The 25,972-nt window shown below is 39.5% G+C and overlaps 1 protein-coding gene across 1 annotated transcript in view; it reads right to left on the bottom strand.

Moving 5' to 3' along the window:
* Window positions 1-25,972, bottom strand: part of Csmd1 (CUB and Sushi multiple domains 1) — a 1,489,308-nt gene that overhangs the window by 689,196 nt on the left and 774,140 nt on the right. The window contains exon 5 of the mRNA XM_005082604.4: window positions 14,767-14,974. Within this exon, the coding sequence (XP_005082661.1) occupies window positions 14,767-14,974 (208 nt within the window). The remainder of the gene's footprint in view (window positions 1-14,766; window positions 14,975-25,972) is intronic.

Below are 25,972 nucleotides of genomic sequence, written 5' to 3'. Positions count from 1 at the left end.
ACTCCATTTCCAAGTCAAACCACACATAGAGGTGACTCAAGTGAAGTGAGCAGGCTCTTTGGCTCACGGGAAGGGCACTGTTTTGACTTCTCATCCATTTTTCTGACATGGAGGAAGGGGTATAGTCTGAAGAAAGGTTCATACCTCACTGTCCTCAAGCTAATAATGTTGAAATTTTCTAATATTTCTCATGCTCTAAGAGTAAAGGGCAATCATTTCAGGGTTTGGTTAACACAGAGGTCCCTGGGCATAGTCAGACATCTCCTGTCACACACCCTTCTCATATATTTGGGAGCCTGAATGTGTAAGAACTTGTCTGTGAATGGTGGCAAACAACGTTATTGCCACATGGCCATCCACAGAGGGTAGCCAGTGGCCATTCTGACCAGTCACAGCTCCAAGTATCTGCTTCTCTTTCTGCTCCTGTGGTTATCATAACCATTGGCTCACCAAAATATCCAACAGTCCAGCTGCCCCTGATCTATGCAGCTGCTAGGAGTGAAAGCCACCTACATTTCTTCAAAGCCCCATTGTCCTTAGACCAAGAGAATTATGGATCATGATGAATGTTTTATCAAGATAAAAATAAATCTCATCGAGTTTGAGTTTCATTGCAGGGCTTGTTTCTAACAATGTCTAAGTGTGTTCTATTGCTCTGTCAACACAGTGTGTGCCTTTCCTTCCTCTGCAGAGAGACTTCTTCCCTTTCATATGTGTACCTTGCATTTCACACATAGCTACCATTGTACCCAAATTTTCCTCTTCTGCACTTTTCCACTCCCATGTCCAGTGGCATCCCCTCTTTTAAGTTGGAGATTCTTAGTGACCTCAGTGACAAACAGTATCCTGTATCAAACTGTGAAGCATCTTTTCATCAGTACATCGTGCTTGTCACATCATGTACACAGCCTGGTAATGGCTACTGGGCATGGACCACTGGCTAGCAAATCTAGCCCTGGAGGAGTTTCTTATCTAAATTTTAAGCTGTACACAGAGAAGGCAAATATCATTAATCATGCTTTATGGTTGGTAAACCAAACCACTGGGATAGGACCATTTAAACCACGTGGTCTAGCTTTGTAGGGTAGGAATATAATATTTAATGTTTCCTTTACCCTTGTAGGACCAATTCTCTTCAGACAGCTTGCCTTTCTTCATGGACTAGAAGAGATGTCAAGGGAAAGGACTGACAAAGTAGAGATTAAAAAAACCCTGCCGGGGGATGCTTCAATATACAAAAATCCATCAATGTAATCCACCATATAAACAAACTGAGAAACAAAAATTTGATAAAATCCAACACACCTTCATGATAAAGGTCTTGGAGAGATCCAGGATAACAGGAACATACCTAAACGTCATAAAAGTTATATACAGCAAACCAACAGCCAACACCAAATGGAATGGAGAGAAACTCAAGGCAATTCATCTAAGATCAGGAACAAGACAAGGCTGTCTCTTCTCCCCATACCTCTTCAATATTGTACTGCAAGTTCTAGATAGAGCAATAAGAGAACAAAAGGAGATCAAAGGTATACAAATTGGAAAGGAAGAGGTAAAACTTTCACTATTTGTGGATGATATGATCGTTTATATAAGTCACCCAAAAAAACTCTACCAGGGAACTCTCACAGCCGATAAACATCTTCAGCAAAGTGGCAGGATACAAGATAAACTCAAGAAAATAGTAGCCCTACTATACATAAACAATAAAAGGCCTTGAAAGATTTAAGAGAAACATTACCCTTTACAATTGCCACAAACAACATAAAATACCTGGGTGTAGCCAGGCGTTGGTGGCGCACACCTTTAATCCCAGCACTCAGGAGGCAGAGGCAGGCAGATCTCTGTGAGTTCGAGACCAGCCTGGTCTACAGAGCGAGTTCCAGGACAGCCTCCAAAGCCACAGAGAAACCCTGTCTCGAAAAACCAAAAAAAAAATACCTGGGTGTAATGCTAACCAATCAAGTGAAAGACCTGTATTGAAATAACTCTGAGTCTTTAAAGAAAGAAATTAAAGAAGACATGAGGAAATGGAAAGATCTTCCATGCTCTTGGATAGGTAGAATCAATGTAGTAAAAATGGCAATCCTGCCAAAAGCAATCTACAGACTCAATGCAATCTCCATCAAAACCCCAGCACAATCTTCACAGACCTTGAAAGAACAATTCTCAACTTTATATGGAAAAACAAAAAACCCAGGATAGCCAAGATAACCCTGCTCAACAGAGCAACGTCTGAAGGCATCACCATTCCTGACTACAAGCTCTATTATAAAGCTATAGTCCTGAAAACAGCTTGGTATTGGCACAAATATAGACAGGTAAACCAATGGAATCCAATTGAAAACTGTGATATTAACACATACATGTATGAATACCTGATCTTCAACAAAGAAGCTAAAAATATACAATGGAAAAAAGATAGCACCTTCAACAAATGGTGCTTGCATAACTGGATATTGGCATGTAGAAGACTGCAGCTAGATCCATGTCTATCGACATGCACAAAACTGAAGTCCAAATGGATCAAAGAACTCAACATATATCCAGTCACACTGAATCTCTTAGAAGAGAAAGTGGGAGGTACCATTAAATGAATTGGTACAGGAGACTGCTTCCTGAACATAACACCAGTAGCACAAACTCTGAGATTGACAATAAATGGGACCTCCTGAAACTGAGAAGCTTCTGTAAGGCAAAGGACACAGTCAACAAGACAAAAAGACACCCCAAAGATTGGGAAAAGATATTCATTAACTCCACATCTGACAGAGGGCTGATCTCCAAAATTTACAAAGAACTCAATAAGCAAGTCTCCAAAACACCAAAGGATCCAATTAAAAAGTGGGGGACTGAACTAAATAGAGAATTCTCAATAGAGGAGTATAAAATGGCTGAGAGACACTTGAGAAAGTGCTCAATATCATTAGCCATTAGGAAAATGCAAATCAAAACAAATTTGAGATACCATCTCACTACTGTCAGAATGGCTAAAATCAAAAACATCCATGACAGTTTGTGCTGGAGAGGATGTGGAGAAAGGGGAACACTCCTCCACTGCTGGTGGGAGTGCCAACTTGTACAGCCACTTATGGACATCATTATGGAGATTCCTCAGGAAAAACGGAATCAGTCTACTACAAGAGCCAGCAATTCCACTGTTAGGCATATACCCAAAAGATGCACATTCATACAATAAGGACATCTGTTCCATTATATGTAATAGCTAGATCCTGGAAGCAACCTAGATGCCCCACAACAGAAGAGCAGATAGAGAAAATGTGGTACATTTACATAATGAAGTACTACTCAGTAGAAACAAACAATGGAATCTTGAAATTTGCAGGCAAATGGATGGCCTATAGGAAACCATCCTGAGTGAGGTAACCCAAACACAAGAAGACAAATATGGTATGTACTCACTCATACATTGATTTCAGATATGGATCAAAGAGTGTCAGCCTAGAATCCCACTGCCAGAGAGTCTGGGAAACAGGGAGGTTCCCAAGAGAGATGCATGATACCTCAGAGAAGCAGAATGAGGCAAGATCTCCTGAGCAGATTGGGAACATTGGGGGAGGGGAGAGGGAACCAGGACAAAGAGAGGGGGAGAAGAGGAGGGGAGAAGAAGGCATGGGGAGCAAGAAGGCTGAATTGAGGTAAGAATAGAGGAAAGAAGGATGGGAGATACCATGATAGATTGAGTCATTATAGGCTTAAGGAGAGCAGACACTAGTGAGATCTCCAGAGATCTACAAGGATAACACCAACTGGCAAACTAAGCAATAGTGGAGAGACTACATTAATAGCCCCTCCTTGATGGTAAGGTTGATGGCTACCTTATATGCCATCCTAGAACCTTCATCCAGTGACTGATGGAAGCAGAGACAGATCCCCACAGCTAAACACTGAACTGAAGTCCTTGAACCTAGTGACAGAGATGGAGGAGTTGTAAAGAGAAGCTTTTTCTTTGAGAGAAGCCTTCCTGCCAACCTGGTTCTAGAGCTGCATCAGTCCCAAATAAACACACAGGAGACTATATTAATTATAAAGCTGTTGGCATTGCTTTGTTTCTTACTGGCTAGCTCTGACTTAAGTAATTACCCCATAATTGTTAGTCTAAGTATGTCTCTTACTGGAGAATAGTTCCGGGCTTCCTACCCCATGGCATTACATTTTGAATCTTGTGTTTCTCTTACCCAGAGTCCTTCTGGACTCCTAGTCCCTCCTATCTAGATTCCCTATTGGCCAGACAGTGCTTTACTGACAAATGCACAGGACTTCCCCAACAAGGAGTGATAAGCAAAGGGGTCAAGACCATTATGGTGAAACTCACAAAGACAGCTGCCCAGATAAGGGGGAGCTCTTGAATCCCAGACTGATGGCTGAGAGGCCAACAGAGGACTGATCCAGACTCCATGAAAGTAGTGTCAGTAAGGAGGCCACAGAAATCACTGGGGCCTTGGGTAGTAGGTCAGTGTTTACCATGGTGTATGAATGATCTTTGGGAGCCTATTCCAAATAGAGGGATGCTCTCTCAACCTGGAAACATGGGGAAGGGTCTAGGTCCTACCCTGGATGAAATGACAGACTTTGGAGATTCCCCCCAAGGAGGGCCTCACCCTCCCTGGGGAATGATGTGGGGATTGGGTGGAGGGACAAGGGAGGAGGAGTGGGAAAGGGAGCTGGGATTGACATGTGAAGCATTCATGTATGTTTAAATAAAAACATATATTGAGGGGAAAAACTCTGGCAGTTAGATGTGGGTCATCCTCAGTTGACAAAGATCATTACTGTGTAAGAGCTCAGCCCCTGGCTGCGTGGAGTTTCAGAGCCTAGGTGGTTCAAAGAGTCCCAGGTGATTATTGATATCCTGACCTAAAGAAATGCTTCCTGCTGAGACATGTTTGGATACTAACACCTCCCAGATGATCTTCATGGCTTTACTCAGCAGTCATACCAGGAGCCTTGAAGAAGTTGTAAGGAACTCAGCTCAATTTTGAACATCTATTCTTCAAAAGAGCTCAGAATTATTTTGGTTTTCACCCTTACTTGTTGGCATGGAAGGGCCCATACACCCTGCATCTAGGAAGCTGTTGGAATCTTTTATTCCCTCCCTTTTCTCTGAGTCTACCTAGTGATAATGGCCCACATTTGAGCTGGTTTAGCTAAAGAGGACAACATAAAACCTAAACTTGAAAATTAATGTCAGATCTCATCTGAATATTCAAGACTGATACCCCACAAGCTCAAATCGTGTCAGTGCTTACATTCAGTATTGAAATAATACAAAAGCCAAATGGGTCTTTGATTCTCAGGGAAACTTGAAATTATGGGTAATAATTAGTTACTGCATTAGTTCTTTAATTATCTGCAGCCCACAGAGATGCACAAGTCCCAGCAAGTATACCCTCATAACCTAAGTCAGTGGTTCTCAACCTGAGGGTCACAACCCCCTTGACAAATCTCTAGCTCCAGAATTATTTACACTACGATTTATAACAGTAGCAAAATTACAGTTATGAAGTAGCAATGAAGATAATGTTATGGTTGGGGTCACCACAACATGAAGAAGTGTGTTAAAGGGTCTCAGCATTGGGAGGGTTGGGAACCACTGGCCAGATGCTGTCAAGACATGAGTCCCAGGACCACTCTGGAACTCAAACACAATTTTTATGAGAAGCATATTCCCTGATAGGGATGTCATTCTAGATCCAGGAATGCACCAAGCACAGTTCAATAGGACTCAGGAAAACAACAACAACAACAAAAAACAAAAAAACTGTACTGGATATGTACTTACATGTTTCTAGTAATTATTTGCTTAATAGTAAATTTTAGAATTTATAGAACACTTACACTGATTTAGATACTCCAAGGTGCCTTGAGTATAAGCAGAGAACACTGTAGGCCATATGCAAACCTTAACATATTCATATGAGGAAATTAGGCAGCTTAGACTTGGGTGTCTTCAGGGATCCTTGAAGTGGGTACATTTATTGTGGTAAATTACAAATATTATTGACAGAACCCCCTAAATATGTAAGGAACAAAATTTGTGTTCTGAATCTCAAAATCATATTAATATATTTTATTTTCGCAAACCATCTAGATAAATATAAAGTAAACATTTTAAAAGTTGAATTCAGAACAATGGTGAATAATTGAAACAAATTCAAGGACTGTGTGTGAATCACAAGTGTCTAAAACTGTAGACATATTAAAACAAATTTGGTGAAAAGGTTAGACTTGAAAAAGGTTGCTCTGCATTTAGGGCAGAAATCTGAAATCTGTCCATCAGTCTCTTAGTGCAATAAACTCACACCCAGTTACAGCTTTTGGCTGGAGGGTAGGAACCCTTCTTAAGGACAGAGGCTGGATGGCACTCCACTGGCGCCGTGCTCAGGGCTTCACGTATGTCCCCTTGTTGCTGTGATTAGCAGTCTTCCAGGTTTCACCACGAGTGTCTGCAGGCTTCAGCAAGCACCTGGGGCTTAAAGAACAACTCTGAAAAACCAAGACTAGATTTTATGTCTGGCTCACTCTCTGACGGAGCAGCCCATGCCCATCAACTGTGCTACAAATCCTGGAGAGAGGGACATGAGAAATAAGACAGATGGCCAGCTGTGTCTGTGTGAGCGAAAAGGTTTCACTGTGAAACACACCCACTTCAGTCAATGGATTCAGAAAAACCATTCTGTTCTGTTATTCTCATTCATAAATTGAGTTTGGGGGAAGAGTCACTTTAGCATATTTAGGATGTTGTTCTTTACACCCCCCCCATTTTATTGAAAATAGATTTTTTTCCTCATACAATATATCCTTAATGCAGTTTTCCCTCCCTCCCAGCTTTTTCCTACCTTCCCCACCTATCAAGATCCACCCACTTTGGGTGCCTCATTAGAAAACAAACAGCATATAATAAGATGATAATAAAACAAAATATAGTTAGATAAGACCAAAAGCTAAGGGGTATATTGGAGACGTCTAAGTAAAACCTATTCTGACAAAAATCTGTATCTTTGTGATATAACAGTATATAGCTTATAACAAGGGGAATGAAATCAGACCAACATAGATGTTTTTATTTAATGAAGTCAGAGCAGGGAGGCGCCAGTGTTCCAGGCTGCCAAAGACCCACCAACCTTCATGGCCTGAACCCACAGGAAGGAACTGGAGTGACAAATGAATATTACTGGCTATATATATATATATCACAAATTGCTTTATTCTCCTAAGCAATCCTCTATGAAATTTTATGAATTTTCATAAGCTGAAAATTAGCCATCCAAGGTTTAGAGAAAGAGAGTTTAAGTGATGATATCAAAGCATTCTGGAGTGACATCGCTGAAACCTGACTTGGGGAATGAAGGCCATGGCTGGTACAACATACCCGGAAGGACAATGTATTCCCTGAAGGAGAACTTGCTCAACAGTGTGAACTGCATTTGTTTTATTTGCTTGTTTGCAGGATAAGAAGGTGTTATGGTGTGTGTGTGTGTGTGTGTGTGTGTGTGTGTGTGTGTTGTGGTGAAAATTTGCTGAAAGCACCCAACAGGATGAAAGTCAACTTAAAGAAAACTGGTATCTACCATAAATCCTGGAAGCAATGTGTGGGGATATAGCTGGTCTTTATTTTATCCACTCACCTAACACTTAAATAGTTAAGGTTATAGAGAAATATCTACTCACATTTTAGCTGCTAAGTTTAGGATAACTTTGGCCATTCATGTTCTACTTTGGAAGACTTATATTAATATTGTGTGTGGAGATATGTATGCTATGTCCGTATGTAGGTAATATATATGTGTAGGTGACACGTGTTAAAATTATTGCATGGTTTTATAGCAGATCATATCAAGAAGGAGATATAAGGAGCAGGTCATGGAGATGCCACCTTAGAAAAATTGGGCTAAGCCTAAAGTCATGTGATTCGATAGTTACTTAAGATCATCAGCTGGAAGGAGTTTAGAACCAGCCAAGATACACACCCTTGGGAGTTTCTTTGGAGCACTTTTCCAGAGAGGTTTAACTGAGGAAGGGAGATCTACCCAGAAGGTAGACAACACCCTATGAGGTGTCTCTGAGTCACTATAAATCTGAGAAAGTGAATACAACATTAACATAACTATGCTCTCTCTCTGCTTCCCAACTGCAGCCTCTTGGCAAACAGCTGCCTCTGCCCACCCCAACTGCAGCAAGAGTTGCTTTCCTTGCAATGTCTTCTTTGTCGACATGAGCTGCTCTGATGACCAAACCTTTCTTTCTTAAGTGTCTTTGGTTAGATATTTTGTAACAGCCACAAGAGAAGTAACTAATGTAGGACACTAGAGGAAACTAGGTTGAGGGCAGGCCCTACTTCATGCTGTGCTGCCTTGTGAAGAAAAGAAAAAGAAACAAAAACTAAAAGAATTTTCTCTAGAATGATTTTAAAATAGGCAGTTGCAATACTGTGGGCAGGAGTAGGTGACACACCTCTCTGGGTTTGGGGCAGGTGAGGGGAAGGGTTCATTGCTGCTCACTGGAGCTCTGTAACCTTCCTCGTTAGAAATTAAGCATGCACCAAGTCAATTATCAATTAAATGACAAGTTGGATAAACATTGTAGGCATTAATTGACCCTTCAAGTGTTCTTTGAAGCTCACTGGGTTGCTCCAGTTTATTTGAAGTCTTGTTTTGGCTTCAGCCAGCTGCTGATTAGATTGATCTAACGGTGAAATTGTGCTGGGTTAATGGGAAAAAAATTAAGTGCATTTATACAGTGTGTTGCTTTGCCACGGAGGGCAATCGCACCCAGGCCAGGGCAGGAGAGGGTATTGGTTAGTTACCTACTGAGCCTTACTCTTACAGTAAAGAATAACAAATTGGATCAGGGAAGTTCTCCCACACAAATAGAGTGAAAATTGCTGGAGGGTGATTCCGCAGTGTTTCCTCTGCCTGTCTCCTATGGGAATCCTTATCTACACAACCCTCTAATCATTTCACTAACCGTGTAAACGCTGGCCAGCATGGGATGGCAACACAGGGACAGGCAACTCTGGAACCTTACAAGCAGGCAATGGGGGCTGCAGGGAAATGAGACTGAGTTTCTGAGTGGGGGTGTGCTCTGGGGCTAAGGTTGGAAAAGGGACATGGTAGAAGGACATTTGGCTTGGCTCTGTCCAGGAAGACCTGCTATAAGGCTGCTGGCTTCTTCCTGTGCAGCCCGAGGTGGAAAAACTCAGCTTGGGGGCAGGGCAGAGTCTCCAAGCTTGTCCTTGCTATTCTTTTACGATTCTGTGTAGCTGTGCACACTCCCCAATTCATGAAGAAAGTACATTATCCTCTCTCTAGTCCCCTACCAAAACCAAAAACACACTCTTCACCCCTCAGACCTTATGTTTGAAGTTAGAAATTCCAGCTGCCTAATTCATAAATAACATCAACTTTCATTCTTGGTACTTTTACAGTCATAGAATATACCATCAAATCAGGAGGATAAAATCATAGACAGTTTTGCTGCTTTAAAAATATTTTCTTGATGCCGGGCGTTGGTGGCACACGCCTTTAATCCCAGCACTCAGGAGGCAGAGGCAGGCGGATCTCTGTGAGTTCGAGGCCAGCCTGGTCTACAGAACGAGTTCCAGGACAGCCTCCAAAACAATACAGAGAAACCCTGTCTTGAAAAATCCAAAACCCAAAAAACCCCACAATATTTTCTTGATATTTTATTTTTATTAGGTGTACTTATTTTATGTATATGAGTATGTAGGCATGCCATGTGTGGGCATTACCCACAAATGTAAGAAGAGGGCCTCAGATCTCCTAGGGATAAAGTCATAGAAGGTTGTGATCCACCATGTGAGTTCTAAGAACAGGTTCTCTATAAGAGCAACAAATGCCATTAACCACTGAGCAATCTCTTCAGCACAGTTTTAAAATTCATAATAGAAACCATAACTAGAGCCTGTTGCAAATTCAACTAGAAAGAGTAGTTCTGTAGTTAAGCGTCACTGGGAAGTCTACCTGACTTTATGAAAATCTAATACTAATAATAACAACAACAATAATAAATCAACCTTGTTCAGTATGCATACAGGTAGCGAGGCTTAAATCCCCAACACATCTCACATTTAATACACACAAGAGTTTGGCAAATGAGATTCACTTCACTGAGGCTGCCTCTACTGTAGCCATGGCAACTTAGAGCAAAGAAATAGCGGAGTTAGTAATTTCACTCAAAATGTAATGAAAATAAAGCTAATCCCATTATTATTCTCAACAGTTTTCCATGTAGTTTCCTCTTGCCATGCCCTTGCTTGTTCATCCTGCCTTTAAAAACAGATTATTGGAAAATTGCATGTGTGTGCCCTCTCTGAACTCATAGCCATTAGCACCACCCTCCTGCCACTGAGGCATAACCTTGTTTTGGAGAAGAGGCCAAGTTCATCCTCCCCCTACTTTTCTTGCAATCCTGGGAGGGATAAATCTTCTAAATATACCAATTTGGGCCATTAAACATTGCTGAGGCTGTCACTAAAATTATAGTAAAATAATAGTCTTTTTAAAGATAAGCCAGATAATACACATTTGTATAAATCTTGAAAGTGTGTTCCCAATTATTCTATTTTAAATTTGAAGTGTGTTCATGTGGGCTTGATGGTTATTTAAGAAAACTGTCTCTTTTTCTTTTCAGGCTCTACCGAAGAATGTCTGCTTGATGTGAGTTCCACTTAAAGGGACACTCCATGTGGACTCGTCAAAGCAATTCCCTCTATGATTACAAAGAGCATTGAATGTCACCAACGTAAAGTAAATAAGAAAGCCCTTTGCCCACTCTCCAGCAGTATGCAACGGTACATGGCTCTTCAGTGGGCCTACTTCCTCAGCGGCAGCATCTTTTGCAGGCCTGTGCAGCTGAGGAAAGGTGCATCCCAGGCAGGACATTGGTGTGTCCCAGTGCTGTGCACTTGGAGGCTGAGTTTCAGTGAAGAAACCATGGTGAACTCGTGGCTATTTCCTGGGGACCCTGCTTTCTGTTGTTCTTCTTGTGTCTCAGTTTCTTGTTCGTGTGACAGACAAGGTGCTAAGAGTCTGTGGAGGTTTGAATAGGAATGTCCCCCACAGACTCATGCCTTTGCATGTTTGGACCATAGGGAGTGGCACTATTAGGAGGTGTGGCCTTGTTGGAGGAAGCATGTCACTGTGGAGGAGAGCTTCAAGGTATTGTGTGTTCAAGCTACACCCAGTGCGGCAGTCTCCTTCTGCTGCCTGTGGATCAAAATGCAGAATTCTCAGCTCTTTGCCCAGCACAATGTTTGCCTGAATGCCACCATCTTCTCACCATGATGATAATGGACTAAGCCTCTGAAATAGTAAGCTTGCCCCAGGCAAATGTTTTCCTTTATCAGAGTTGTTCTCATCATGGTGTCTCAAAAAAGCAAACAAAACAAAACAAAAAACAAACAACAACAACAAAATCCTAACTAAGACACAGTCCATACGACAAAACCATCCTGCAGAGCTCTTGCATTTCTGAAAAATGGGACACCATAAGAAATCCTCATAATGAGCGGGCAGGAATACAACTACATACAGTCTATGCAGGCCATTCCCCGGGACAGGCTGGGCCAATAGGCAGCACAATTTATAGTTCAGGAGTTTGCAGGGACTAAGTCCCTTTAATAACTTTCCCTCTGACTTTCTGAAGCTTCTATGGAGATCTCAGAGAGCTGAAGGAAGTGTCCCCATCTCAAGCACAGAAATTGTGGCTGTCTCCAAAGCTGGGCAATTTCTACCGGAACAATGATGCACTCCACTGCTGCTTGTTGCCCATGGGTTGTGGTAGCTGCACTGGAGGGAGGGAAGGAATGATGGGGGTGGGGGGAGAGGAGAAGGGAGCAGGGGAGGGATGGGAGAGGACAAATAAAGGGGCAAGGGAGTAGAAGAAGCATCGGTGACAAACAAGGAAGTGAAGAAAGAGCATGGGGGAGAAGAGGAGAGGGAAGGAGAGGAGAGGAAGAAAGAAGAGGAGTGAAAGTGAAGGGGAGAACAGATGGGGAAGGGGATGGATGGAGAGAATTTGTCTGTTATGTATAAAGAAATAATGGAGAAGAGAGGAAGGGAAGGAGGTCTGTGGAATGATGGAAGAATAGTCACTTGGGAAGAAGGAGGTATTGCAGGAAACTAGACAACACTGGCTCCTGAGCAGAGCTGAGCTGAGGCTCTTTGCCCCCTCAGTGATACCCACATAGGAAGAAGCTGGTCCTCTTTCTGGCATCCCATATCAACTGCCTGGCCACTGCCTTGGCTTCATGGTTTATTTCCATCACTCATGTTGACACCTGAGCTCCCACACTTTCTCCCTTTTCTTACATCAACTTTGTTTGGCAAAAGCTATCAACAAACCCTATGAGCACTAAGTTCATCACTGTGTTCCAATATCCCGCCCACCCTGACACCTAATGCCAAGGCTACCAGTCAATGCCCGACACATCCAGGTTCTCACAAATTAAAGATAACCAAGTAACTCCCATGACTCCTTCACCACATATTTCCCATGTAGTTATAAATTAGTTTTCCATAAAAAATGCAGCTAAAGTTGAAATTATTTGTATCACCTGTTTGTAGAACAATGATTGGCAGAAATTAGATACATAGTTGATGTTTAATGAGTAAATTTGTTCCTTGTGAACTGAAAAGGCATTTAAATATGGCCTCTTAGGGCCTGATGGAAGGCCAAAGAGTGACTGGTAATAGGACTCCGGATGGAATACAAGCCAGCACTGGGTTTTAGTCAACACCGGTGTTCATAGCTTTGATTCTATGTAATACAAGATACAAAAGAATTCAACAAATAGGCTGAAGAAGAATGGAAGATGTCAAAGTCTACCCAAGGTTAATAAAATTTACAGTTCACGAGAACAGCTGTTTAATCGACTCACAGTGACAGGATTCCCAAAGGCATTTTCTTCTTAGTCTGGGTTGATCCACACACCATTCTTGACCCAGCTGTCCCCTTGCACCTTTCCATGTAAGTCACATGTGTTTCTTTCTACTTTCTCTCACATGTTCTAATATCTTCTCATTATCTTTCTGAAAACCCCTTTATTCCCATCCTGCCCCCTTTCTAGTCACCTGACATCCTCATTTGCATATATATTATATTTATTCATCATATTGGTTTATTTATATGAGTATTTTGCCTGTGTGGATGTCACAAGTGCTCAGTACACACCGGGGCCAAAAGAGAGTGTCATATCCCCTGGGACTGTAGTTACAGATACTTGTAAGCCACCATGTGGGTGCAGGGAAATGAACCCAGGTCCTCTGTAAGAGCAACCAGTACTCTTAACTGCTGATTCATCTCTCTAGCCCCTCATCCTCCTATAAGTACACTGCACTTATACACATATACATGTAAAATTAGTCCTTTTAAACCTGGGTCATCTTAATTAGTGTATTTTTCCAGGTCATTCACAATTTTCTTTTCCCTCTTTGACTGAATAAAATTTCACCATGTCTGTGTAACATGATTCCATTATTCATTACTTTTTTCACTCAATGTCCACTGGTGGACATTCAGTTTGCTGCCATCTCCTTTGTACTGCAGGTAGAGGCACAATAAACACGGATGTGAAAACTAATCTAGTAGGATCCAGTCTTTTGGGTGTATGCCCAGGAGTCATGCAGCTGTGTTATAATGAAGTTCTATTTTTATCTTTACTTCTCTAATTGAAATAATATTTAACATAAGAGAAATAAAACTCAAGAGAGGAAAGTTCTTATCCATTGTGTGAACATGGAACTTCTGGCTTTGTAAAACAAAGTAAGATTCACTGCAGTGTTAAGAACTGCTGTAAAACAGGATCTCTTAACAGCAGGGTTCACATTTAACACTGTCATTTACCTTTAACTGACTTCACACCTGAAACCCATGGAAATTTTCTAACACTTTGTCTAACTAATGCTTCTGCCTGTACACACATGGCCAATCTTTCCTGTACTCTCAAAATATCTCAGGGTTCAAGACCCAAACTAGGCAACCAAAACAACTTTCAAGTGCTAAAATAATTTAAATAATAAAAGTAAAATAAAGTTCAACTAGCAATAACTGGCTTAAAGATATGAAGCAGGAATCAATCCCCTTAATATCTGTCCTTTTAATTTTCCATTTTGAAACTGTACTCACAGAGACAACGAAAACAGCTCTGTTGCAGGCACTGCTGTGCCTCAGCCCATTGGAAGTGATCAAACTGTAACTCTCAGTCTCCTTTCTGCACACACCAATAACTGACCTCCAGTTGGTCAGACTTGGTCACACACCAGATGAGAGTCCCTGTTTGAGGTGTGTCCCCAAAGGTGCTTCTGCACCAGTGTGAACTTCTTCACAGAGGCCAGGGACATATGCTCCCATGGCCAAGCTCATCACCACTTTGCAAGAAGAATGAAAATAAACCCCAAAGATTAAAAACATCTGCTCAAATGGAGTCAACTCTAGATGAAAGTTAAAGTCACAGAGTCTCCCTAAGCTGCCCCTTAGTAGATCTGATAGTACCATGAAAGAAGAAAAGGAAACTCAAATGTTTACATTTCTTATCCAGCTTTAAATGCCGGAACAGAGACTTCCCAGACAAAGGATTCAGCCATAACAAAGCACCATGTGAAAAATACTATACTCAAGTGGGCCAGTAACTTACTACCCACTGACAGCAAGGAGCAGATTCCGTTTCTCTTGGAAAGACACAAAGACCCCTAAGAGGTCATGTGACACTGACACACTCACCATATGGATGGTGCTTCTGTCCCGCTGATCTCTAGAAAGTCATAGCCCTCCTCCAGTTGGAAGTCCGTAAAAACAAGAGCAATGGTGTCCCCAGGCTCAGCCAGGATGGTCCACGTGCAGTCAGCATTGTTGTCATACTCCGAGGGGAAGTGAGGACTGGATATGGAACTGCTGGTTCCCCGTAGGGTTCCTCCACAGGCTCCCTCAGCTGCAGGGGCAGAAACGAAAAAGCAACTCAATTCTCAGAAGCGTGTCACACATGAGTGCATTCACAAATGTTCCTATTGACCAGAGACAAATACTTTCTGAACTCAGAATGGAGATGATTTTAAAAAAGGCCATTTCTAGGTAATTAATTTAGCTTCATATTTGTTGTACAAAATGCCAAAGGTTAGATTGCATTATCAACTCAATGTCATAGTGGGAAAATGAGTAAGACTGACAAGAAACTGGATTTAACATACAAATAAATACCTAAATGTGTACTTAAATGCAATTAAGTTCTTCATAGGGAGACACAAGACAGAACTTTATACTTACTATTTACTGTGTATGGAACCACACAGTATGCTGATATATATAAATATTACTATAAAACTGTCAGTTTTATGTACGAATACATCATATAAATAAAGGATCATTAACAAACAACATAGCTTTACTTAAGATTTAGAATTTATTCTTCTCTGTATGCTCCCAAAATGAATTGCTTGAATGAAAAACAAGCTGCAGAACAAGCAATACTAGTTTTATTACATTAAATTCACAAAACACTGTTAACTACTGGAGCTAGAATTAAACATCATAGTTGAAGGATTGACATGTGTTCACTTAAATTCGACTTTTTAGATGCACATTCATGTAATAATTCTAATTGTTTACAGGTCATCCGTCTTCCTGAGTCCTGAAAAGAAAATTATTGATATTAATGCTAACGTTCACTTATGGTGATTTACAAGTTGGAATATTTTGATTTGAAACTCCTAAGTGGGCATACTTAGGAAGAGTTCAGTAGAAGTTAAACCAAACGGCTGCAGAATAAACTTTACTGGATTCTTCTGGTAAAGTCCTCAGTAACCAGGGGAGATGTGCAAGCTGTGTGGGAAGTGACTGCATCTGCTGAAGCTGAGCAGGGGACCAGCTTTCACCTGCAGCCCTCATGCATGACCTCCCCTTGTTAAAAGCACTAACAATGTTCAGAGTTGTCTGTGGAGCTGGTGTAGAGTGAAGACTCCAGGACTGTGTGCACTCACTGTGATAAGAGCATCATTTCATTACTGTAACTTCTGATGAGAGCTGTTGTGATGCCAACTGGTAAAGTGCACCTTCTGAGAAGATCTTAAATTTTGGGCATGCTTCTTCCTTCCATGTGTAAAAAAAGAATAATAGCTTCTAAAGTCCATTGTGTACCTACTCTGTGTTTCCTGGATCTAAGAACCCCAACTTGAATAAATCATTTGTTCTTAGTATATCACTGAATATCAGATCACAGAAGACCTTGGAATATTGTTCCAGAGGGCAAATGCTATGGCTTGCACTCGTTCAATGGCCAGAAAAGGGGCAATTTTGGATCACAGTGATGAAGAAAAATGCTATAAAGTAAGACAAAATATAGAAAATTAAACAGAGGAAGAAAATATAAAAGAAGCAGATAGAGATGAAAACATGCATCATTATTCTGAATTGGTACTTACAATCGAGTTTTGTATGCTAGGCATTTCAAAACCAAGAGAAAAAGTTAAAATCACTTGCAATTAGACTTCCCCTAGGCTAAACAAATTCAAGTCTATTATAGCTATTTTATTTTGTTTTTTCTTCTGAGACAGGGTGTCAATATGTAGTCTGAATTGACCCCAAATTTCAAACTGTGCTACCAGTCTGTACATGGCATTTAACCTGAAGAACTCTAGTAATCTGACTCATAACTATTTTGAGAATTTGGAATAAGCCCACAGACACAAGAGTTTATGAGAAAAGTTTTCTATTTCCAATAGAACTTTTGCCAAAGATGGAATTTAGGTTGCTGGTGTATAGGAAAAAAACTATCAACTATGAAATGTTAAGAAGGTTGTAAAATAAAATAATGAAATCCACCAATTAGTTTTAAAATTAATCAATTTCGTTCATTGTAAAACATACAAACTGTAAGGTATCTGCTGTTTGAAGCATGGAGATAAACATGAGTTTAAAACACAGCAATTTACAAATAGAAGATCAGCAAATGTTAAGTTTTCTGTTCCCACGGTTATATGAGTGTTTGGAGAATTTAAATTTCAGAGTTAGGCAAGAATTTGTTTAATTATAAAAACAATCCCCAAGATCAATAAATGAATATTGGGGAAAGGCATTCTTGACATCTTGTTCTGATTAGAATTGGCAACCCATTTTACCTTAAATTTATGAGCAAAACAGATGTGACACAGCAATAACTCCTGTTCCCTTTTTTCAATCTACATGTACAAATGAGGATGTCACAATATTTTCTTTCCATTAAATGAACCATGAAGAGAAATTAGTAACAACTCCCAGCTAATTTTCATGGAATATATCATGATCCACATTTTTGGATTGCTTTCAGAGTTCAGGTATGTTCCTATGTTTCGAAAATTTACCAGGCTTTGACAGCCACTCTTGCAAGTCTCCTCTGCAGCACGTGAATTAGGATGCTGTCTTAAAGCCATTGTCCGCCATTTTATAAGAACCAGGACGATGAACACCTCCTAAGCTTTCAGCACTACAGGGAGATGCATGTATCCATCCATTGATTTGTGCCTGAGTCATAGGAAAACAACTGAGAACAACCAGCCTGTGACACCACAGTGGACACTTCCTGATTGCCTACAATTGAATGTGGAAGGAGTCAAACGTCCACATGGCCCCCAAGCCTCATGTCTAATTGTTCATTGTGAATGCACCTGATAAAGGAGTAAAGTAATTCTAGAACAGCATGGGAGAAGCTGAGACTTTAAAAACTCTAGGTGTTTAATCTTGGCACCACTGGTATTTGGGACCATGGGGATATATGTTGCGGATGCCTGCCCTCTGCTTTTAGGAAGCTTGTTATCACCCAAGGTTCTGATAAATAACTGTCCTGACAGGTTTCATTTATAAGAAGTGATAATCCCCGCAACATTCACAAGGGTTCTGTGACTTTAATTCATGCTCTCACCAGTTATGTTTGGGAACACAGACTTCCAATTATGAGACATAATACCCTATTGAAATGGTATAGTAACTTTGAGTCAAGAAGAGCTATTAGTTAAGGGATGTTTGACTTATTTATAGTTATTAAAACAAGGATGGTATTCATGTTCTTTTCCAATGATCTGTTTATGTAAAGCAATTTGATCTGAGATAATGTAATATTATTTGAAAACTGTCTCATTTTTATGTATTTCACACAGTTGTTTTCCATAAAAAATAAATAAAAACAGTAAGAGAACTGAATAGAGAAATGTCTATCAGATTTTTCTAAACTAAATAATCTTCTTTTGCTTTAGAAAGACATAATAATCAGCACAGTTATCAGAGTCCTATGGTGTATAGCCCTCACTAACTCATCTCTAGCCCCAAGAAATGCATGTGTGGCAGATAAAAGTTAAATTCCTTCACAGTGATAATTCAGGTAGAGATGTGTCTCTTTGCTGATGTGTGTTCTCAAGTGTTATCTGAGTCTATAACAGAAAACACAGCTCTGTATGAAAGTACAATATGTTTTAGTAAACAATTGATCTATAATTACTATAAGTGGGACACTAAAAACATTAAGGGTAATTATTGTACAAAGCTATATCATTGTCAATATTTAGATATATATTAATATGTCAAAGTTTTCTTTCATCCCTTAAATGCTGATAAACAATCAAACACCATCAACAATTTAGGGCTTTATTAATAATTTTGTTATATTTATAAGAATTTATATGTAGAATGTAGAAAGTATGGGAATGTAATTAAGTAAAATATATTGAAAACACATCCCAGGTGCCCTGCTCTGAGCTTCCTGATTCCTGGGGACTGCACACAGGGGAACTCATCCCAGTGAACCAACCCATCAAGTCTGCTGAAGTCACGGTGATAGACCCCTGTTCAATCATGGGAGGAGGCTAGAATTGGCCTATTTCCCACCAGGCTTCTAGTGCTGTGCTCGGAGCCTCCTGAGGCCTGGGGACTGTGCACTGGGAACTCATGCCGGTCCACCAGCCCATCCAGAGTCTGCCAGCGTTGAGATGATAGTATTGACATCAGAGTATTGGACATGTTATATCTATCAGAAGAGAACCTTGGACCCGTATTAACCAGGAGAGGGATAGATCTCAACAGCACATGCCCACTGGAAGTAGGGATGACAAGAAGACAGTATAAGAACACAGTAAACAACAGAAAGATCAATATGATACCAAAAGAGTCTAGGGACTCCCACCCCAGAAAAACTTGAACATCCCAAAACAGATGAAGCAGAAAAGAACAATCCTAAAAACAACTTTATGAGGGTGATAGAGACCCTCAAAGAGGTAATGAGAAAATTCCTTAAAAATATGGAATAAAAAATAAACAAAAGATTAAAGAAATGTAGGAAAAGACAACCCAAAAATTGCAAGAAATAAACAAATCTCTTAAAGAAAACAAGGAAAGCCAAGAAAAAAAAAACCAAACAAGCGAAGGAAACAATTCAAACAGTGCAAGACCTGAAAGCTAAAATAGAGACAAACAAAACAAAACAAAAGCATACAGTCTGAACGAATGCTGGAATTAGAAAAGCTAGGTAAATGATCAGGAACTACAGATGCAAGCATAACCAGCAGAATACAATAGATGGAAAAGAGAATCTCAGGCATTGAACATACACTAGGAGGAATAGATTCACTGGCCAAAGGAAATCTTAAGTCCAACAAATCCCACGAAAAGACCAAAGCTAAGAAAAATAGGTATAGAAGAAGGTGAAGAAACCCACCTAAAAGGTGCATAAAATATATTCATCAAAATAATAGAGAAAACTTTCTCAATCTCAAGAAAGACATGTCAATTGAAGTACAGGAAGCTTACAGAACACCAAATAGAGTGGGCCACAAAAAAAAGCCCCCTTGCCATGTAATAATCAAAATACCAAACATACAGAATAAAGAAAGAATATTAGGAAAAACAAAGGAAAAGGACCAAGTAACATATAAAGGCAAACCTATCAGAATTCCACCTGATTTCTTCATGGAAACTCTGAAAGGCAGAAGGTCCTGGATAGATATTCTACAAACATGAAGAGACCAAGGATGTCAGCCCAGACTATTATACCCAGCAAAGATTTCAATCACTATAGAGGGAGAAAATAAGATATTCCATGACAAAACAAGTTTTATACAATATATATCCACTACTCCAGCTCTACAGAAAGTAGTGTAAGGAAAATTCCAACCCCAGGAAGTTACCTACACTCCCAAAAATATAAACAAAACATAATCCTACTTTACTAACAGCCAAAAGAAAAAAGGGGGGGGGGGATCCACACACAATACTACCACCACCACCAAATCCAAAACAAAAAAGAATTAACAATCAATGGTCATTAATATCCCTCAATATTAATAGTATTAACTTGCCTATAAAAAGACACAGGCTAACAGAATGCATATGAGGACAGAATCCATCTTTCTACTGCATACAAGAAACACACCTCAACTTCAAAGACCGATGATATCTCCGAGTTAAGGGTTGGGAAAAGATATTCCAATCAAATGGACCCAAGAAATAAACTCTTGTAGCAATCCTAGTATCTAACATATTAGAATTCAAACTAAAATCAATCAAAAGGTATTAAGAAGGTATTTTATATTCATCACAGGAAAAATCCATCAAGATAAAGTCTCAATACTGAACATCTATGTCCCAGTTACAAAGGCATCCACATTGGTAAAAGAAACATTGCTAAAACTCAAATCACACTTAAAACCTCACACAATTATAGAGGGAGACTTCAACACCCCACTCTCCCCACTTGACAGGACCACCAGACAGAAACTAAACAAACACACAAAGAACTAACAGAAGTTATGACCTAAATGGGATTAACAGACATCCATAGAACATTCCATCCAAGCATAAAAGAATATACATTTTTCTCAACACCACATGGAACCTTCCCTAAAATTGACCACATACTCAGCAACACAGCAAACCTCAGCAGATACAAAAAAATGGAATAATCCCCTGTATCTTATCAGACCACCAAACTTTAAAGCTAAAATTCAACAACAACACAAATTGCAGAAACCATACAAACTCCTGGAAATAGATCAATGCATAATTGCACCATTCCTGGGTCAAAGGAGAAATAAAAAAGAAATTAAAAATTTCCTAGAATTCAAGGAAAAACTACATGATCATCTCACTCAATACTTAAAAAGCCTTTGACAAAATCCAAAATCCAAAATCATGATGAAGGTCTTGGAAATATCAAGGATAACAGGAACATACCTAAACATAATAAAAGCAATATACAGCAAACCAACAGCCAGCATAAAAGTAAATGGAGAGAAATTCAACATGATTCCTCTAAAATCAGGAACAAGACAAGCTGTCTACTCTCTCCATATCTCTTCAATATTTTACTTGAAGTACTAGCTAGAGCAATAAGACAACAAAAGGAGATCAAGGGGATACAAATTTGAAAGGAAGAAGTCAAACTTTCACTATTTGCCGATGATATGATAGTTTACCTAAGTGACATGAAAAACTCAACTAGGGAACTCCTACAGCTAATAAACCCCTTCAGCAAAGTGGCTATATGAAGAGCTACAGTCAATCAATGATGAGAAACAATCTGTTTGTGTTTTTTGGAGATAAGTCCCCCAAGTTGTTACCCAATTCCAAATACGCTCTAAACACATATGCAATAGCAGCATGAATTGAATGGGCTCAATAGGTTGGTTGATTATAAATTATGTATGCATATGTGTAATAATATCAATAATAATTAAATAATTAATAATAATTAAAGAAATGTATGAACTTGGGAGTGAGTTGGGGTACATGGGATGAGTTGGAGGAGGGGATGGGGAAATGTAATAAACATAGTACTCATATTTGAAATCTTAGAACTTAAAGTCAGATTGCCTACAACTGAACTAAGTTGTAGCACTTACTTAGGTGGCTGTTTGGGGGAGTTTGTTACCATCTCAGTGCTCTCCTTTGGCTTACTACGCAATGGGAGAATGGTGTATCCATTCATGGCTTTGTGAGGGACACATGAATAATAATGGTGAAGCATGCATTAATGGTTAGGCAAATTCCATCTGTTCAGTGTGAACAGAGGTTTCTTCCATCTGTCTTAGTAAAGGTGATAACATTACAAAGACTCCTTACAATGTGTTGAGCCTTGTGCTAGTCAGATTTTATGTCTACTTAACTCAAGATAGGGTCATTTGGAATATAAAAGGTATATTAATAGAAAAATGCCACCATGGGATTGTCCTCTAGGCAACTCTGTAGACCATTTACTTGATTAAAGTGTGATGTGGGTGGACCCAGCTCAATGTGGTTGGTGTCACATCTGGGCTGGTGGTTCTGGGTGCTATAAGAAAGCAGGCTGAGCAAGTCACAAGGAGCAATCCAGTAAGCAGCACCCCTCCATGACTTCTGTAAATTCAAACTCATGCATCTGTAAACTCAAACTCATTCCACCCACATTGCTTCTGATCGTACCCCCCCCCCAACAGCTATGGAAAGTAGTTAAAGCAAGTCTGTTACGAATGTTCTTCTCTACATCACAGACCTCCCCTTCCTAGGTCACTATGTTTGTCTGAATGAAAATGGAGGGTAGACAGAAGGTGGCTATATATATCCATGGCAACTGGGATGTTTGTGATGTACTAATCCCATAAAGAAGAATATTTACTCGAGACGTTCTGTTCTGAGACAGGAGTCTACTGTCACTTGTGCTCCCTCCACTCACTTTTCAGTGACTATAACACCAGCAATAAGGCAAGTGTGGGACAGGAGCATGCCATGGGGCTAGTCCTTCCCGGAGGAGGATGGAGAAAGCATCCATCCGTTGTAACTGATAAGGAACCTGGGCTCTCCGAGGAAATTGCCCATTTAAGTTACTTTAACTAGCACTGGCTGACATTCAATCTTAACGATAAAGTTCATGGTATTAAATACTCCCATATTACTGCCTGTCATTGTGAATGGAATCTATTTGGTCATGAAAATATTTTGTCATCAGATACATGTGGCTTCATGGCTCGACATCTAGCACTGTCTCTACCCATAAAAAATAATTGAATAATGCCATAAAGAAATGCATAAAACTGAAAATAACTGCAGTAAGCATTTTTATTATCATTTAAACATGCTGTAAGGTTGTATTTTCTTTTTGTGTGTTACTATACATTTGCACATGCAACTGAAGTTCAGACATCAAATTTAAGTGTCATTCTTTCAGTGTCATCCACCCTGTTTCTTGAGACAATTTCTTTCACTGGTGTGGTACTCTCTCATCCATAAAGGCTGCTGGCCAGTGAGGCTCAGAGACCAATCAAAAGACGTCTCTCCAGTACTGGAATCACAATGCTGCATGAGCTGGTTTGCTGCATGGATTCTGGAATGAAATTCAGTTTATCACAGTTTACCGAACCCTCTCCTCAGCCGACAAGACACTATTCAATGAAATAGAATGGGTGGAATGGTTAGATGTATTTTGTATTAGACCCAACATGTGAACCATGGAGACAAGGTTGACAATTACTTAATATTGAAAGATAGATTCTGCACTCCTTTCCATACATGTTTTTCCAATTTCAGTAAGAGTTAGATTGGCATATGTTATCTACTATTCAAAAAGTACATAAAATGAAAATATCAAGAGTCATAGTCTTAATTTAAGGCTAAGCTTTCAAGATGAAGTGTACACCATGCAGTCTTCCTCTGCATCACCCACTCCTGACAGAAAAGTCACTTCTGGTGCATTTTACCGCAGGACTCTACAACACAAATGGCCAGGCACAGCTGTGTTCAGTGCATGGCAGGATGTATGGGCTCCATGAAGCATGGCAGGTCTGGCCTCCTCCTCCCCAGCTCCACTGACTCAGTATTCATTACCCCTTCATCTTCATTAGCTGGACGTCTGCAGTTAGATGACTTGACTGACAGTTCATACATCATTGGCAAGGGACATATGTCACCATAGTTATTCGATACAAAGTTTATAAGGTAAAGCAATCTTCATTGTGAACTATTTTAAATAAAGCTGGGAATGTGTTGTGGAATATTAGTTTAAGAAGTGTTACAGTCATTTATGTTGTGTAATTTTTTAATGATGCAAAGATGTGTTGCATTCTTTTGTGTTGCATGTGTTTAACTCTATAAAGCTGTGTTATAAAGCCTAAAACACCTGATCTGTCTAATAAAGAGCTCTATGGCCAATAGCTAGGCAGGAGAGAGAAACAGATGTGTCTGGCATGCAGAGAGAATAAATAGGAGGGAAAATCTAGGGAAAAGTAGAAACAAGAAAAGGAGAAGAGGACAACAGGGGCCAGTCACCTAGCTACACAGCCAGCCATAGAATAAGAAGGAAAGGAAGACAAAGAATAAAGAAGGGTAAAAAGCCTAGAGGCAAAAGATAGTTAAAGAGAACAGGATAATATAACTTAGAAAAGCTGGTTAGAAACAAGCTAAGGCTGGATATTCATGAGTAAGAATAAATCTCTGTGTGTTTATTTGGCAGACTCCCAAAGAGAAAAACAAAAAGCAAAAAACAACTATGGGCATGCATTATCTAACAGATTTGATTAAGGTACTTTGGTAATGTTGCTGGACTTTATTTTATAGTATTTTTCTCTCTGACAAAAAAAGTTGCTAATAGTCTGCACTGTTCTTTGTAAAATACCAAACAGCTGCTCTATTCTGTACTCCCGAAAACTGTTTCTAGCAGAGACACTATGTTTTGGCACGTATATGTGCATATTTATCATAAATACACATGCCTAGACAAACAGAAACAAGGATAGACCTTCATTGAATAAGCGGAGCTTCCCACCAATGTTAATCTTTGACAGTTTACAGATCATACTTCCAAACCAAACAAACAACCACCAAATGAAATTTCCTTTTTTTAATTATACCAGAAAAGGTGAGGGTAGAGGAAAATTAGAAAAAGTAGGAAGTAAGAACTGGCCCTAACCTCATCTTTGTTGAGTTTATACACAATGCTGACACATCAGATATTGGGTCTTCATTACACATTCTACAGCATGAACATGATCCTTGCTGACCTTGGGAGTTCTCTGGCTCAGAAATAGAATAAGTCCACTCCCCCAAATGAATCACCTCTAAGACATGCATACACACTCTTTCAAACTCTATATCTACATTTATCCTGTCAGTTTAATTACTCTGGAACATTCTGACTTACATACAATAGTCATTTAGAGACTCTGTCTCAAAAATCAACTAATCAATCAATCAAAATTGGCTTCATAAAAGGAATGTAAGGATTAATCAACTTACACTAATAAATAAACAATCAAAACAATGCATTAAAACAGTCATGAACAGAAAGTGCATGACATTTCCATAAGTGAGATGTCATTAGCAAACTTTAATATCCCTTCATGATAAAAATTCCTAAAGAAACTAGGAACAGAAAGATTATACATCAATATATCTATATGTATTATTGAAATATATACTGTTTAAATATATATTATTGAAATATATATATGTATCATCACAGTGAAGGAGAAAAAATGAACACGTTGCCTTAGACAGCACTAGCCCAGCTAGCTGCATGCAGTATTTGAGTTCATTTTAATGTTTGAAATTTAGCTTGATCAAGAAGGAGTAGAAAAGAAAAGAGAATCAGGAAATGAGTCTTTTTTTTTTCAGATTATATATGTTGCAATTTTTAAAATTTCTTAAAGTCTTCACCAAAACTCTTAAACACAATAAACATCCTCAGCAAATTAGCATATTACAAAATTAGTGCACGGAAATCAGCATGACAGTAACAAGTACATTTAAACAGTCAGGAAAACAACACCACTAAAAATGGACTACAGATAATCAAATACACAAATCATTGAAAACCCAAATAAATAAATCCCAGGCATAAACTTAACTAGTAATATTAAATATTTATACAATGGAAAGCATAATTCACCAAAGAAAGAAATTAGAAGACACTAGAAGATAGAAAAAAAAAACATTTCATGGA

The sequence above is a fragment of the Mesocricetus auratus genome, unplaced genomic scaffold (assembly GCF_017639785.1).
Source record: "Mesocricetus auratus isolate SY011 unplaced genomic scaffold, BCM_Maur_2.0 Super-Scaffold_100031, whole genome shotgun sequence".
NCBI lineage: Eukaryota > Metazoa > Chordata > Mammalia > Rodentia > Cricetidae > Mesocricetus > Mesocricetus auratus.
This window is presented reverse-complemented; position numbering and strand designations above follow the sequence as displayed.